Consider the following 18223-nt stretch of genomic DNA (forward strand, 5'->3'; position numbering starts at 1 on the left):
ATGGAAAAATTTTGTTCGTTAATTTAATTATAAATTACAAATTTCAACGCTAAAAGCTAGCACATATAGCCAGTCGTTATTTACTTTTGTTCGCGTAAGGTTAAATTAATACGCAGCAAAGTGAACAATCTGGGGGTATAATTATAGACTTCCTGGTTTTTGTAGCTTCATATGTTATTATTTTGTCGCGATAAAGAAATATATCTGTGAAGGCCATCCCTGAAACGAGTTACATAATGTGCTGAAAGAAATTGTATAGTCACTCGCGAAAATATTCGAACACCTTTCAAAACGGACTAACTTTTGAAAAATTAAAGAACCAGTTGCATAGATAATGTCTAAACAAATTCTCCAATTATAAAATAAGTAATTTCATGATTTTTAACCGTTCCTATTAAATAGCACCGTCAACCAAGTTTTTCATTCTAATAAAACAATTTAAAATCATCAGTTTTCTATCTTTCTTGTCGCTGCAAGCAAGTGCAATTTTTGCAGACATGTGTTTAAATATTGTCTAAAATATGGCGAAAAAGTGGATTGATTTCGCAATGTAAAGGGAGCTCTGGGACCATCTGTATAATCGCATGGCACTTCTGATACTAGATAAATAACCTTGAAATTCCATTTTCAGCTCGAGCAAGCCCTCGACGAACACCGCAACGCCCTTGAGAACACCGCTCTGGGCACCGGGAAGTCCGCCGTAGCGTTCAACAAGCTGCTGCCCCTAGTCAAATCCGCGTCGTCGGAAGAGTTGTTGAAGATACTGAAGAGTCCGCGATACCGTCACCTGAAGACGCAGCTATTGGACGTGATCGGGTCCGTCTCGACGATGCCGGCGCACCAGGCCGCGATGAAGGCCTTGAGACAGGACGAAGTGGGCGACGACACCGAAAGATACCTGTGGGCGTTGTCTCTGTCGCCGACGCCGGACGCGGACGTCGCGAAGGACGTGTTGAGACGATCCGAGGAGACGATGCAGAACGACAAGGTGTCCGAGACGTTAGCTTTAACCGCGGCAGCGATGGCTCGTCACCTGGGTACGTCGAGCGCGGTCGAGAGGGCTAGAGTCAGCTTGGAGATCGGTTTGGAGAGTTGCACCGGCGAAGAGTGCAAACTGAAGTTCCTAAGGGCTCTCAGGAATCTGAGAAGCAAGGCTTCCATTCCGACTTTGCTGAAGTTCGCAACCGGCGACGATAGAGCCATCAGCGTGGCAGCTTGGAGGGCGTTGTCTGCCCTACCGAAGGACTCCATAACGGAGGAAGCGAAGATTGCAGCCAGAAGAGTCTTCTACCAAATCGGTGGTCCCAGGAGAGACAGCAGCGCTAGAACCATCGCGTTAGATATCATTCTCGAGAACAATCCTTCGAAGGACACCATCAGGGGTTTGGTGGAATACTTAGCCGGCTCTGACTCAGCCTACGAGATCCGGAAATACTTGAGCCAACGTTTAGAGCAGGTCTCTAAGAAGGATGCTGTATTAGCTACGAACTTGAACGAAATAATGAATGAGTATGGGAGGAGCGTGGTTAATTATAACGTTCTGGCTCAACGTGGTTTGAGCACCGCGTTTACCAGACGCTTTTTGACGTCGGCGGATAGCAACGGGTCGCTGGTAACTATTCAAGAAATCAGCTCAGGGATATTGAAAAGGGGAACAGTCGACGTGGTGTTGGAAGTGGACGAGCATAAGGAAGCTTTGTTCTCTCTGGGACTCTTCGCCGGCGGCCTCGGAGGCTTCGTATCGACCTCGGGCCAAGAAGACGTTCAGGACGACGAACCAGCCACCGCTGGCATGGAGATTGACTTCATGGGCGTGGGCATCAGACCTTTCATCTTCTTCTCTGGTCAAGGAGAATTGATGGGTCACGTTTGGTCCGGCACTGCTTCCGAGCGGACCCCGGCGTTCCAGGCTCTGTCTTCAGTTCACAGCTACAGCGAGCACGTCCCGTTGACCTCCGGCATGGTCGCAGAAATCGACGTTCAGGGTGCGGTGAGCTTCGACCTAGCCGGTCAGATTCAACTGAGTCTGTGGTCTAGGAATGCTCAATCGATGGTCGACTTGAAGGCTGGCGTCGTTATCCAAGGCGGCAGCAAAGTACGGACAAACTTTGTGCAAAGCATGGCTGAATTTTCCATGACGATGGAGCCGAAACTGGAGCTGGCCACGGACGTGGACTTCTCTGGACCGGTGTCCCTCTGCATGAGGCTAAGCCAACCGTCGAACCTTGTTAAATACCAGGTGTACAAGGTGGAAAGAATAGCAGGCAGCAGGCACAAGCTGAGGAAAACCAGGAGGATGAAGCTTCACAATTCCGGCAGGTCTTATCAATTGAATAGCAAGAACAACGAGATGTGCTCGAAGGTGATAGACTCTCAGTGATCGTTGCGGTGGAACTTGACTAGTGTTTAAAAAGTTTACTATGACAATTTTAATCGAATGCGTTAGCTCTTGTCGTCCTCGCGTAGTGCGCGACGTGTTCGACGTGGCATCGCGTGCCTCACGATGGACCTGTGTTGTATACACATTGGTGGAATATATTTTTATATTGTAAGCAATTAATACCGAATTGGTGTTCCGATGATGCAAGTCGCTTGAAGTCATTCCAGTTAGCAGTAGGTCTGTTTACAATCGTGGACAGAGTTTAGTGGACAAGAAATAAAAATAGGAGTCAATCATGTTTCTTCAAATTAATGTTACTATTACACTGATGATATTACTGTTTGATATATACATATTATGTAAAACTTAAGAATGTAACAGTAATGTTAATTTTATGAAACTTCATTGGTATCTATTTTGCCACCTGTTCACTTCATTTTGTCGTCATCTGTATTTTTGACCACGATTACTCTGATATCAATCCTGATGCATTTTTATATAGTAATTTATACTCTATACGAGACTTTTTGATACCTTGGAAAATATACAACGACGAAGATTATGTTGCACGTCAAATGAAAAATTATATGACGTATGAACGATTTTTGGTCGAAAGAATTTTATGAAGTCAATCCAACATTTTTATACTGTAAATTTTTATTACATTGTTAAGCGTCAAAATGTTTATAAAAAGCTGTTGTCATTGTTCCAACTGTCAGAATTCCAATATTCTTAAAATAAGTGCTCGAGTAATAGTTTAAACAATTGCATTCCGTATAGGGGAGAGTAAGGAGGATCGAAACATTGTCGAACGAAAGATCCTGTAGACGAAACTAATTAAAATTTTAATAATCTCTTTGTACATTTATAGTCAATATGATATACTTGAACGTAAACGAATATATCCCTTTGCACTCCATCGGCGACTTTGAGACGACTAAAAATGATCATACTGTTATTTTAACACGCTTAGTGCCGACCAAAAGAGTCACGTGTACCTAAGTAAAATATATCAAATCTATTTGATATAGTTTAGTAAAATTTTGTCGAGGTTATGTTAAAGTAGGATATATCGTTGTTCGGCACTAAAATGATTAAATAACTTTCGCATTAGTATGGTGGTTCTGAATTGTTTAAGTTTCCGAATTCAAATCGTATCGAGAACGAAGGGTTAAATTTGTTTAATTAAAATGAACAACATGTAAGAAGAATGTGATTTTTTGCGAAACATAAATTGTCCCAGACTTTCACCATATATGGGAATATCGATACGTGATGATGATGGGTGTCGTGAGATGTAAAAATAAAGTTTGTTTTGCATAAATCTCGCAATTAAATAGTTCTGCTCCTTGGTTTACACCAATGCGTTTTGTATAGCGCAATCTTCTTTTAACATGTCCCTTCTTCAACATGTAGTTTCCTTTTTGTACAGTATTTACCGCAATTCCTCAAGTTTATATAAAAAAGCTACATCTTTAACAATTATCCTTAAATTGATAACAGCAGAAGTTGATATTATATATCTACGTGATATGAGACAATGAGAATTCCATACAAAACAATCAATACACAACAATACAAATTTTAAAGAAGTCAAACACCATAATACCCAAACTCGGATAACAGAATTTCAGTTCAACGAACATCGTTAAAACAATTTTGACGATCTTTTGTTGATAAGGTAGAAAATAGAAACTTACGTCAAACCTCCTTATACAGAGTGTTCCATATAAAACGGACTATTCAATTATCTTCGTTAACAGTAACGTTACGACAGAAGTTCTTGAAACCTGAAATCTTGTTGAAAGATTGTAACAATAAAATTCTAATTGCAAATATCTAAAAAAACTATTAAACGTCTGACCCTATAATACTATATTAGGAGGACCGGAAAATAATATCTTTTTTTTTACAATAAATTCAAACAGATGGATTTTTAACAAGTTTTTATTTTTACGTGTCATATTAATATAATATTTATTAACATGCCATTCATTGTCTAACATTGTTGATATTCCTGGCCGATAGGAATCGCAAAGATCAAAATTACCCGATTTGAACCTAGAAAACCACCTGTGGCATTTGCGAACATCTAATGCATTTAGATAAACATTGCAAATGTTATTGGTAGCAACTGTTGCGTTACTCCCCTTGCGAAACTCAGAAAGCATACAAAAAAGTACATGCAATGAATTAGAAAAAAGTATCTGAGATTGGATTATTTATATTAAAACAAGTCACTCTAACCATGAAGTCTCATCCGCGCGACGTGAAGTACACAATGAGCTGACAAATGACAAACGAATATCGACATACGCAGAAACAACATTACTTTCCAGTCTCCCTAATACTAGATTTACAATCAGAAGAGCGCAATCTATTTTACAAAGTCTCAACAAAATCGGTGACCCTAAGATCTTGTGCTCCGCTTGTTACACTGTACGAAAGTACAGTAAAAATACTGTACGTCCAGGATAACGGTGCCCTCGGCAGCCCCGAGAAGTTGGGACAGTTATCTCTAGATCACTGCATTCAGCTCAGTACACCACAACAGTTTTCAGTCCCTAGTTTACCGGCAACCGCACTCGGCGACGACCATGTCCTCGTATCCGTACTGATAAGTCAACGTCCCACTGGCATCTAGGTAGAGGAGACTGGTGGGTGCCAGTCTAGTTGGTACGCAGCAAGCCCTGCCGACAGGCTTGTTAGCACCTTCGGCGGCTTGGAGAGCACCGTGCACCAGGGTCTGGACGATCGCATGCTTCGTGGGGTTCAGATGGTCCCCGAACGGATAGAAACACTTACCGGCGCATTGATACGCTTCGTAGCCCGGCGGGGCAACGACCCACTCGTCGTACGCGATCAGCGCGAAGTCCACGTACAAAGAGCGACGCCTGCAGGAGTTCCTGCGTCGTCTCCGGGGACCCTCTTCCTCTTCCTGCTGTTCCTCTTGGATGGACCGACGCGACCTCCTCTTCTTGATTTTGCTATAGCTCAGCAACAAGATGGGCCCGTTTCCGCAGGGCTGGTAACCGACCTTGCCGTAGACGCGAAGTTTGATCGTGCTGCCGTCCCCGACAGCTACGGCGGATGTCACGTTGAACGCCCTCCAGTTGTCCTCGTGTCGCGACTTGCAGCTCTCCGACGCGTTCATCCGGTCCAGACGCACTCGCAGGATCGTACCAGCGGGGCTCAGCAATTCGGCGACGTCTAAGGTCTCTTCGGGCCCAACCACGGGCACCGTGAACATCAAAACCCTCGCTCCATCAATCGTTGGACCTGTTGGCAATTGGTGACTTTAGGGAAAATCCCGCTATTCCAGTACAAGGATGCAATCTGTCCCACAAGATCGTGACAAAGTCTCCGGTATTATACCCGCACACCACAGTTTCAATAATAGTTTCTAGGTTACGAATCAACAATATTTGTTTAATTCAGACATCTTAGAAGTTAATTGTGACGATCGGCAGTCAAAGTTTCTACGTAAAAGGGTTTCAGAAACAGCGAATAACTTCGTTGTCTTGTATGATTTTTATTTTCAAGAAATTGAAAAGGCAAGTTGAAGTTTATCTTTATACTCTCTTAGGAAGATTAAAACTTTTATTTAGTAATTACTTGTAAGAAACATTCTCCAACTATAATTATTTATTAGCGCCTCGGGGTGGCATCCACCCTTCAAGGAAGAACTTGGCTTATGAGGCTGAAATGATAGTGATTTTTAAGAATTTTTTCTCGACATGTATAAGTTCAACATTACTAAATATTTGGAGGGATTTTATTGAACATTTTGACGGTGCAAGAAAGTTTTTGTATTAAAAATAAAGTTACTTAACATCGGTAAAACTGCTCCGTTAGAATTGTTAGTTTAATGTAGCAGACTCAATTTTTGTCTGAATCATGAAAACAAAGATTTTTCTTATTGTAAGAAGTGAAAACTTGAAAAAATATAGATTTTGAGAAATATTTACGATTTTTAAGGTAGAAGATCGACTAAGTTATGGAAAAAAACTTGTATCCATTAAAATTAACTAACTTATGGTCGATAAAATTGAAAATTTTAACTTCATGAACCAGGTGGCCACTTTAACCCCTTGCCGTACCATTTTCTTCATAGTTACAATGGTAAGTACCTTTTTGGTTATAATAATTTCTTAGGAGAAAAAGAAAATTTATATTTATTGTGTGTCTACATTTACTAGAGTGATCAAATATTGATTGCAAGAGAACATAATTTTAATCCGATTTAAAAGGAAGGTATAACAGTCATACTTAACAGGATATTAATATAAATCTCCGTCACAAGTCTGACTCGTTAATCCCTTGCCGTACTGTGACGAGTCTGACTCGTGATTATGATTTCTACCAATAACCTATTAAGTATAAATATTATTTCATCTTTTTAAGTCGAAATAAAATTCTGTCTTTTTGCCACTAATATTTAAGCGCTGAAGTAATTTCAAACACACTGGAAATATTAATTTTATTTCTGTTCTAAGAAATTATTCCAATCGAAAATTATTTAATCATTGTAACTGCGAAGATAAAAGTACTGCAAGGGGTTAAGAGCCTACCGTAAATAATGACTGACCTGTCACATGTACTGGCTGCAGAGCTCTGACTATGTCCACGTCCGATCTTCGATGGTATAGTTCCAGCATGTACTTGGATACCGCGCCCCGATACCTTCTATGGATCCTATCGCTGGTTCTTCGGCTCGTCCTATTGTAGAATCGATGGACCACGGATGGTGACGATGCTGGGATAGACAGATCGAACTGTATCGACGCTTTCGCGTGCACGGTAGACGTTTGCCAGGAGAGCGAGCTCGTCCTCCACAAACCGTACATGCAGAACGATCCAAAGACAAACAGCAAGAAATACTGTGAGGAGCTCATCGCGCGGCACGCTGACTGCGACGATCGACGGGTGGATTCTGGTTGTTCGGATGAGTAGAAAATCGCATGATTTTCACCCGATGTCGATCAGATTCCGCATCGAACTGCAAACGAATCCTTGGCTGAGTGGCCGAGGCTGAAGGACTGCGTTTAAATAGCCGCCAATCGAGAGCAACGATCGGATGTTGGCCCTGGAATGTCCTTATCGTCGACAGACCACCACTCGACTTCCAGCTACCCCATTTTTCTTTCGTTCAACATTTTGTTTCTGTTCATTGTATTTTTCTCTCTGTAAGTTACGTGTACGCGTGTTACTGTACAGGGTACATGTGACAGTCAAAGTGGCCCAAAACTAACCTTACGCAAGTTTCGTTATACAGGGTGTACCTTATCTAACAGTGTTGGAGAAAATTTTAGTCAGATGGTATAAAAAAGCAAAGATTAACATATACAAGTTACTATTGAATCAAAATTTATCTGAATCAATTTTTGTAATAGGAAAGGTTACTTATTATTCGTTATAAATTGTTCTATCTATTTATTCAAATAACTTTTGCTTGTATAATACTTGATTCGTTTGTGTCATTCGAACAGAGAATGTGAAATTATTTAATTAATAACGTCGACTGTTTTCCTGTTTATGAAATTTTATAAGAATATATTTATACGAATATATTCATAATCAGTTCAATTTCAACTGCTTGTGGATTTATGAAACTGTCGATACCTTCTCCGCATCTGTAAAAAGATTCAACAAAGTTTCGGATTCAACGTTTGGAAGTAAAAATACGTTCGAAATAAATCGATGAACTATGAAAAAAAAACACTCTTTGTACCATCAGTTTCATTCAGAACGATTATCTTCCGTAGGAATTCTTATTAAAAAAAAGTCGTATTCGAATAAATTTGTATGCAGATAAATAACTATTCCGTTGAATATTTATTCAATAGTGTTTAACAATATATTGTTCGTTAATCTTTATCTCATATCCGTAAACTGAATAACATTTTACCAGACTCTGATAGGCACATAAACGACTGCAGTGCCAACTCGAGCAAAAATCAATTTTTCGTGCTGAAATTTTTACCGCAGTTCGCGTAGATTATATTGAAGAAAATTGGACGCAGATGTTTCAATATAATTTTTCTTCGAACGAATTTATTCACTATAAGAAAAACTTAGCTGGAAAAATCATTTGCCCAGAATTCGAACCAGCGTAAAAAATGCTCCAAAAATGCGGGCTTTTGAATTTTATATGGAAAGCTACCGATAAATGAATTTCTTATAACTAAAGTATATTATCATTTATTTTGTTAATGCTTCTCGCTTTTCAGCGCGTGATTTTGTAAATAAGACTGAAGAATTGAAACAACGCAGTTTGTGTACTGCCTTATTATTGCGTCAATTTGACGTATTCGTAGAGACAGGTATACCACATAGAAACTTTCGAAATTCGCAGGCGTAGAGGAAAATCAATTGTGACAAATATTTATCTCGCTAAATATATAATTGTAAGTGTGTGTAACAAGAAATAAATCTAACCGATTTCCAAATTTTTCTATGTGAAATTGAAAATGCGTCAAAATGACGCGGTTCGTAAACCTAGTGTTAAACGTTCTATCTGCCTATATTCGCGAACATCCGCAGTCCGGTGACGATCTAACCGAGACAGCTGGTATGATCGATGAATCGCGGAGAGATAGGATCACGAGTTGGAGAAGCATGCGTGCCGAAAGGCCTGGCTGCACTTTCACTGCTCGGTCGTTTTCGATCACGCCTGCGTGTCTGCGGCCAAGGGAAAGCACCGGGGTGGCTAGCAAGGGTCGTTGCAGTGGGCGACATCGATTCGGTGGCTTACGTCACGGCTCTGCACGGCGCCAGTAAAAAGCCGCAGCGCGTGCTACCGGTACCGTCCTCGTCATGCCGCGGATCTGACCCTAGTTCCTCGCTGGCACGGGCCGGCCACGACGATTTTTTTTCCGTTTCGAACAAGTGCTGGAACCCATCAGTCAAGCCCGGGAAGGTGTTCGCTAGGAACGGGAGTGAAAATTAGTTTAACAGTAAGTACCTGAGACGCGCCACGGTATGCAGACGCCACGGCTCGGGGTTTCACGTGCGCTTTAATTTGATAGAACGCGCCGCGGTGCTCGGCAGTCTGACGCATGATTCGCGCAGGCCGCTTTTCTCGCACTAACGGGTTTTCTCCGTCGACGAGACATTCGCTTTTCATTTTATTCTCGCCCCTGGCTTTCATCGCTACCCAATGTCGCGATCAGTTTCGCGAAATCAGGGATAACAGCTCCGTGATTTTAATCGATTTGCGAATGGAGTAGACCGACGACGATCGTAACACAAGGGCTGTTATAACGCGTTAAACATATGAAAATGTATGACAGATGTTATTACGCGTTCAGATGTGCGGTTACTTTTAAGAGTATTCGGATGCTAGTATAACTTCAACTTCTACGTTGTATATTTAAATGAATATACATTGAAAGATAAGATTCCTTTACGGTATATTAACCCTTACAGGGCCATTAGGATGTTAAGAGTAAAATCAGTATGTAACTGTATATTTTAGTTTCTTATAGACGTTAACATTAACCTTAACATACATAAAAGTTTGGTTGGAATTTTATGGGAAATATTTTTCTCAATATACTATAAAGGTAACAAAACTATAATTAAGTTAGGCATTTGTTTTCATTTGTTCATATATACTTTAATGTTACGCAAAATTATACCTGTCGAATAACGTAAAATATGTGAGAAAACAAAGTAACATATTGTTACACGACGACACAGTAACAGAATACAACCCGCGTATGATTTATCATTGGCGCCAATCGGTTCGGCAGACCTTCTTTTTAACGTTTCCCTTCACATAATTGCGTTCGGGATACATTCTATTTTGGTATGCTGCATAAAAAATACAGATCAGATTATAATTAACTACAACAATCATAAATTTTAAAACAGAGAAGAATGTCTTCTTTAACCGTGAAAGAGCTAAAATAGAATATATAAATGTCAAAATACAACAAACTTTTGATTTACTACAAAACGTTACCTGTATAATTGAAAAGATATAAACCAGCATTGAATTAGACGCCACTAAGCATTCGAATAATTTATAAATATAAGTTTAAAGGTTATAGAAATAAATTGTTTTACAATTACTATTACCAGTTTTATACCTTTACTGTTCCACAGTATCTTTTGAGAATTCTGAAATTATTTAAATTATTATTTATTTGCAATCGATGTCGTTCTATATTCCTATAAGAACACGATTTTATGATTTGTTTATAATATGTATTTTTGTTTCTTACAACTTGTATGACCGACTTTACTTTATGGGGATGAACTCTATAAGATACTTGTAAATATAATTTGTTATCTTAATTTGTTCATGTATCTACAGAAATTTTTAGAATTTGGTTGTATTTTTGTTTGATTTTTCTCGCATTACATCAATATTAGCATCTAAACTGACCAAAAATATATTCTATTGTAAATATATATAGAATGTAACTATAAACATTTGAACAAGACATTTTGAACACACTTACCCATCATATTTAGGTATATACAAAATATACATCTACATAAAGAAGAAAATAACTTTTTGGTATCGGAAAGCTAACCATCCTTGCTGCTTTAAAATTGCGATAATTCTTCCTCGTTTTAAATCTCTAACTTCATATATCCGAAGGAAATACTGATAATTACTTTGCACTAATAAGCACGTTATAAATAACAATTTATAATTAAAGTTCGAAAGTACGTTCGGGAACAATTGTAACGCTAATAATCGGGGTCGATTGTAAAACATTTCTACGTTTGATTTCCTTCATCCTATAATTTAAATAAATACCCACACTTATTAAGTTAACTAATAAATTTAAACTTTCTATGATTTGATACCGTAATGATACTTCTGAAATGCCTTGTACGAAAATTAGAAAAACGAATATAAAGGAACCGTGGTTATAAAAGCATACCAAGATGGCTAGGAACTTTATAGCACAAGCAAAAATGGAAATTGGATCCCGTATTTCATTAATAACTTGGATATTCCTTGATGAATAAAAGTAACTGAGTAATCTCAAATAAGTAGATAATTATAGTATATAATTATTATATTTAATAACATAATTTAATAATATAATATATTATTGTAGTATATTTACTATAGTATAATTATAGTATACAATAATAGTAATTTATGTATAATCGTATTCTAAAATCAGAGTGTTACAATCGTTCTCCGCCTCCCGTTCGTTGACTACAGCACTCTACGGGCTTCTTTTCCTTGTCTTTGTCCACGTTGAATTACTATCTGTTATCAAGAGATTGCGTATTTTATCCGTTTACTATAAAAACGAGTAATTAGAGTTTAACACAGCGAAAAGCTTACGAGGCTTCCAGCATTTAAGGTTACAAAGCTCACAGTATGAAATAAGTGAAGTTTATTTGCAAAAAAATAAATATGTTTTTTACAAAGCTGAATATCATCTACAGATGGTTCAATTTAGAGTGCGAATACTGCAATTAGTATCATTGTGCATATTATTAAGTATGATTTAACTTAACATTTTATCAACCGATCATTCGTAAACATTTTTATATTTCCATAACATTAGTATTAGGTAATATTTATTTTTTCTATTTTATTTATTTTATTTTATTTATCTTACTCACCGCGAAAGTTATCTAATATTTCAAAGATTATATAATAATACCTCAATAATAGATAGAAAATTATTGAAAAAAACGATTTATAGACCACCGCTTGGTAAAGTATTTATTAATAATAGACTTTTGGAAAGTTATAAAATCGTCGTCGATAGATAATGTGTTAAGACAATTGTTGATTAAACAAATGAAATTTGGAAGATATTATAAGTGAAAAAACTAAATGACATCTGTAAGATATTTATACGTGTATGATTTATGCTGTATAAATTGTAATGTGGAAAAGGTATGATAGACGTTGCATTTTTTTCGTATAATACGAGATATGCTCATCCACTCGGAGGTGCTTATTCATTGGACATATTACTCAACATGCCCGTGTCAGCCTGCGGTGGTGTTGTATTGTTTAGCTTTACCAGATGACATGACTATTTTCTCAATGTGAAGGATATACAGTTATATTTAATCTTTCATGCTCCAAATTAATATTTTTGTATATCATACTCATCTTTCTGTTAGTATAATTAACCGTTTTGCAAATAAAATTCACTTATTTATAATTATTTCTAATAAAATCCATTTTAAGTTTATACGTTGAGTTATATATACATAAGCTATGTATAATATAGGTTATAAGGTTATAGGTTATAACGTTATATATGTATATTTCTGTAAATAACATTTCGATATTAAATTTACAAATTCATATTCTATTTAAAAGATAAATAAAATATGACAATTTCGATCTGCGGAGGGGGTTACTTTTATTTTATCTTATGTTGTCTTTATCGTCTTCTACGTTATTTTATTTGCTACGTTGAACAACATTTCTGGAAGTTTAAACCTGGTTCACATTGAAAATTATATCATTAAATCTGAAACATGTACGTATAATAATGTTTATATATTTGGTGCATGCAAAGTTAGTGTGACCTCGTTACAGTTTTATTACAAGCTTGCGTGTTTGTACTACCGCTTGAATATTTTGTTACCAGATGCAATTGTAACATTTTAGGTGGCTTTGATTTTTTAATTAAGCCTTCCCAAAAACTATGACACAACAATTGTTTCACATAAAGAGTTTATGTTTATACCTATTCGAACAATAGGAATTACCAAAGTTATTATTAGACTGCGGATTTCTTGCATTTATGACAAAAATATGTAGTTAATATTTGAAATTGTAAGACAATGAACTTAATAATATTGTGACATTGTTTTCGATTTATTAAGATTACTAAAAGAAACAATTTACTTTTATTCATTTTATATTTCTTGCAACCATATTGGAAAATGTTTATTTTGCATAAAGATTCGTAGTCTATTTATCACAAATAAATCAATTGATTATTTGAAAAGAATACGAATGATCTTATTATATTTCGCCACAGTTTTTCGTTTTTAGTACAAGAGTTTACGTATTTAATCTTTCATCATGCTGCCATATCGATTATTCACGAAATGATGTCAATCCAATGCCAAGGGACAAATTAAATTGGTGAAATGAAGGACGGATTCCATGTCAATGAATTCTCTTGAGATTATTATTTAAGAGAGAATGATTAAGCTTCTCCTGAATATAGCACAGTCATTGAAGATCCCGTTAATTGGCCCACGGTAGCTGAAATGCTGAGACTAGAATTTTGTTCATCCCTTTCCACTCAACTTCGAGGGCCTAAACAAATTAAAATGTTTACTTTCAAGCTCGGACTTACATTTTGACTTTTGATTTTTTCTAGATTTTTGACTCCCTAAACTGTGACATTTAATAACAATATGATACGTGCAAGAAAGCAACGGGTCAACGGCAAACCCATTGCCATTAAATACGCATACTTATTTTATCATAAAAATATGGAAAATTAGTTAACTTTAACATTCTGGCATCACAACATTTGCAATATCAAAATTTATAAAAAAAATGAAACACCATTAAGCATAATCTAAGTTCAGATAAAAAAGTTAGAATACACGAATTTATTTTTTGTTGTCATTCCAAGTAATGGAAAAATTAAAAAAAGGCATTTCGGATATTGTTTAGTAGATTGATCTCTCTATGATTTCAAAATGAAATTCAAGTCATTTAATCCAGTTTTAAAAGGGTTATACCGTATTAAATGAAGTCCATATTTATTGGTCCCCGTCTCTGCTTCGCAAGATACACTCATCTTCTCATTGAGCTAGTTCATAGTAACGCTTTGTTTGAAAGAGTCTAGAAGAAATGTAGCACATAACTGCCTCGTATAATATAGTCCGCGTATACTTTGATCATCTCGTCGAAAGGTGGATAAAGCGTGAAACTCTAAAGCTATTTTTAAAATTAGACCGCAGGCAAGAAAGATTTCCCGATATCACTCAACAGAAACAGTAATTACAACTTGCCTTGTCTCTGTTCGAAATGAATGACCACAAGAATAATAAACAAAAAATAAACATTAACATTCAGACCAATATAAATCAAATATAATTTTTCTTTATTGTATATATAAATATGAGAACATTCGTAAATTGCGTCAAATGTTTCTATATTTTTACTTATTATTATATTTTGTATTTATTTATATTATACTTGCTTGTCATCGATAATCTTATTTCTTATTTGCAATAAGTATTCGATATCGAATCTCTGTTCATATAGACAAATTAAATTTATTCAATTTGATTGAATTTTTTAAGGATCGCAGTTCAGTATAAAAATATAATTAATCTCTTGAACAAATATTGTTTTCTTAATATTTTTACTAAATAACGATTTCTTTTATTATTTCTCCTCTCTTTTTGAATTTGGTAATTATCAGGTTTTACAAAATTCTTGCCATTTCATACCATTTCAAACATGACTCTTTAAGTTGGCATTAAAAGGGTTAAAGCCCAATAAGGTTCAAATAATTCAACTTCATCTTTGCGTGTGACACTTTGCGAATTCGTATCTGTCAAACTGAATACTGAAGTACGATAACTTAATTAAATAACAGTAGTTCCAACGGGCTTCGTTAAAATTGATGTTTCATCGATTTACCTTCCCGTTCGTATCTCGATTTGCATCTAGGATGCAATAACTATATCAATGTAATAATAGATACAGAATATACATATTTCATTACAATTGCTTACAATGATAATGCATAATGTAATGGGATAAATAACCATTTCCTTGAAGTGGATGTCCTTTTGCATTTTTTACATTGGTATAGATTTATCACTATGACTTCTCTGCTTTTTATACCCGACGTAATGCAATATGATTTATGTGTTTTATTGGTATTGTTATTATTATCATTATTATTACATTATTATGTTGCTTTATTGTAGCACGGAATTATTGTACTGCCATTTGTGCTTTCTTTATCTGAACATCTTCAATTTACATATGTCAACTTTTATTTAAAAACTACTTATAATGTATGTCATGTTGATGTTATTTCTTTACAGTAATGTTAATATCGTTTTCATTTTTAGTTTAAAGAGAACCTTAAACAAATATGTATTTAAAAAATTAAAAACATACGATTGTTTTGGTAGCTTTATTGTTATTACTCAAAGAACGCAATAAATGTTTCCAGGGTTGTATGAATTTGGTAATAACAAGGCTAAGTAATGAAAAGGAACACTGTTTAAATAGAAATGTGTAAAATAGAAATCAGCATTTTAAAGTTACCGGAATTTTTTAAAAATCTATTGTGCGACAAAAAATTCCGAATTTTGTGCTCCATGAGGTGGGAGATTCAATGACTCTTTTCAAAATTTTTCATTGAGTAGAACAGAAGAAATAGAGAATAATCTGTTGATCCGATTTCATCCTTTAACTATATTTGTGGCGAAGGTAAGTACTTAAAAATTGACTGAGACATGACCATTTCAGTTTGTTCATTTCAACTGACTCTTTTGTTGTTCAATCCTGTGATTATATGTTTCGTAATAATATGTTTATATGTTTGGTAAATTGATTAAGTATGCATTAAAACTCTGAAATTTTTTAAATTCAATCTATTTGTATTTAATACTATACATATAATTTTATCCCCAATCTAAAATTATATTTTCATTAATTTAATATATTAAATTGATGTGTCCTTATTTTCAAAGCAAGTAAATACAAATATATAGATATACAGATACAATCTTCTCTGTACCCCGTAAATTATACATTAATGTATTCACTACACCTTCCCCCATTACCTTTACGTTTCAACTAACCACATGTCTCTTTCGGAAATATAGTTAATGTAAAATGTTAGTGTAAATATAACAGTACTAATCATAATGATGATAATAATATCAGTAACAATAATAACAAAAATAAAAATAATAATAACAATAATAATTATAAAAATAACAACAATGATGATAATAATTATTATAATTATAAAAAACTGCTCGTATGAAGTGTTTCAGTCGCAGTTCGAAGACTACTTGCCTTACCTAAGCGGCGCTGCAGGTGTTCTCGTGGTGACCGGAATTGCGGCTTACTTCGCATCCAGACCAAAACCAGAGAAACCGCTGTGGCCTCTCGATGCTCAGTCCATGTTACTTCCGGTGAGCGAACACCCTAACTCTTGCAGCGTTAATTATGGCTTTAGCGTTTATCGAGCTTCATAAGAAAATATGTGAATCCGATGTACAAGTTACCTCGTAAGAATAACGCATTCTTTTAGACACATAATTTAGATAAAAGTCGTGAAATACGGAATAATGTATTCTGTTCCTCATACCATTCATACAAATCGATCACAATGGACGATTTTTATAGGCGATAAAATTTACAGTTCAGTGTACAACATTTTTAGTAATATTACTTGATACTGCAAGAAATAGAAATTAAGTAAATGCAAATAAAATTGCTATAAAAATAAATAAAACAAATAACATATACATTATACTAATTTTACGTTTACTAGATATAGCTAAATATATAAAATATGTGCAAATATTATATAAGTAGACAGCGGACATTATGCAATTATTATAAAAATTGGTAAGAGAAATTATATGATAATAAAAATATTGTAAGTATTTAAGAACACTGTTAGGTTATATTCAATTAATTAAAGCTATTAGAGACTTAATACATTTTTATTTAGCTCCAATTTTATATAATACCTAAACAAAATGTTTATTTTGCATAAAGATATCCGTTGCCTAGTTATAAGGAACAAACATTTATACATATAACTAGAGATGTTATTACAATTTACATCTATGTAATTCATTATATGTATAAATGAATTAATTTATTATACTAATATATTATTAATTAATTATATATATATATATCATAATCGGATTTTTTAAAAATGTAATAAGCGTGCAATGGTTGTACAAAGATTGCAATGGATTTTCAAGCTCTTACAAAATAAATAATTGTAAATAGTTATAAATAATCGTCAATATTCAAGTAATTTCAAAAAGTGGAAAGTGCCTCAAACATGCTACTAGCACCTAAATGTAACTCTCAAAAATTTTTTTTTTTAACATGAGAAAATATTTTTTCTTCTATGAATTAAATTCTTTTGTTGTAATATTACATTCGAAACGACTTTAAATGGAAAATAGATGTTTACAATAGCCACGTATATTCGCGTATCAAACTCCGAGTACGCTCAACACGAACCAACCCTTCAAGTCACCTATTTCCCTTTCACTCGCCATTTTTATGGCTTCAGTCGCTTTTGCATCGTCCCATATATTTCCCTGACACTTTAGCGTATCGAAAGAGGAAACTTAAAATTTTGAAATAATATATTTATAATGATGATCTTTTTACGTGACGAGTATATCGCGAATATATTCGTCACATGCAAAAATGAAAGAGACCAGTCAGTTTTTGTAAAAGTATAACATTTCTGTAAAAGTATAGCAAAATCGCTTCGACTTCAAACCGCGCCACATCTTGTGACGTCAGCTGAAATGTGGAAAGATAAAAGCTTGTTTAAACAACTTCAAACATATCTTTTCGCATTCGAAAATAGGATTCGCATACCTACCCCGTCCATTTGTTCTAAAGTGCAGCGTATAAAAACAAATTGTCAATCCGTTTAATCCTCGGACACACTGTCAAACAACCTCGTGTACTGATTCTGGTAGCCTCAAGGTTATTTATACATTTTATTTAGTCACGCGGGAGGTACCTCAAGAGTAGTCGTTTCCGTACCTTGGCAAAATTTGAAAAAGCGTCAAATTCGCATCAATTTATTTGTTTTAAGATTTGATTAGAATATAAATGCATTTTATTAATTGTATTATGGCGCA

General features: G+C 35.2%; 3 protein-coding genes across 4 annotated transcripts in view; 2 read left to right on the forward strand and 1 right to left on the reverse strand.

The window, feature by feature from the left end:
• Window positions 1-4135, forward strand: part of Mtp (microsomal triacylglycerol transfer protein) — a 35942-nt gene extending 31807 nt beyond the window's left edge. Inside the window, exon 6 of one of the 2 annotated variants that reach the window (XM_078176642.1) lies at window positions 632-4135. In XM_078176642.1, coding sequence (XP_078032768.1) covers window positions 632-2380 — 1749 coding nt within the window. In that variant the 3' untranslated portion in view covers window positions 2381-4135. The remainder of the gene's footprint in view (window positions 1-631) is intronic. The other variant, XM_078176643.1, reaches the window with a different exon arrangement.
• Window positions 4136-4949: 814 nt separating this feature from the next.
• On the reverse strand, window positions 4950-7275 carry LOC144478700 (uncharacterized). Its single transcript, XM_078196853.1, has 2 exons — window positions 6969-7275; window positions 4950-5659 (listed from the first exon to the last, which is right to left on the reverse strand). The coding sequence occupies exons 1-2, from the start codon at window positions 7273-7275 to the stop codon at window positions 4950-4952; spliced, it is 1017 nt and encodes a 338-aa protein (XP_078052979.1).
• Window positions 7276-9122: 1847 nt separating this feature from the next.
• The window catches only part of LOC144478698 (long-chain-fatty-acid--CoA ligase 1), a 44753-nt gene continuing 35652 nt past the window's right edge, over window positions 9123-18223 (forward strand). The window contains exons 1-2 of the mRNA XM_078196850.1: window positions 9123-9336; window positions 16362-16510. Coding sequence (XP_078052976.1) covers window position 9336; window positions 16362-16510 — 150 coding nt within the window. The 5' untranslated portion in view covers window positions 9123-9335. The remainder of the gene's footprint in view (window positions 9337-16361; window positions 16511-18223) is intronic.

The sequence above is a fragment of the Augochlora pura genome, chromosome 3 (genome assembly GCF_028453695.1).
Source record: "Augochlora pura isolate Apur16 chromosome 3, APUR_v2.2.1, whole genome shotgun sequence".
In the NCBI taxonomy this organism is placed as follows: domain Eukaryota; kingdom Metazoa; phylum Arthropoda; class Insecta; order Hymenoptera; family Halictidae; genus Augochlora; species Augochlora pura.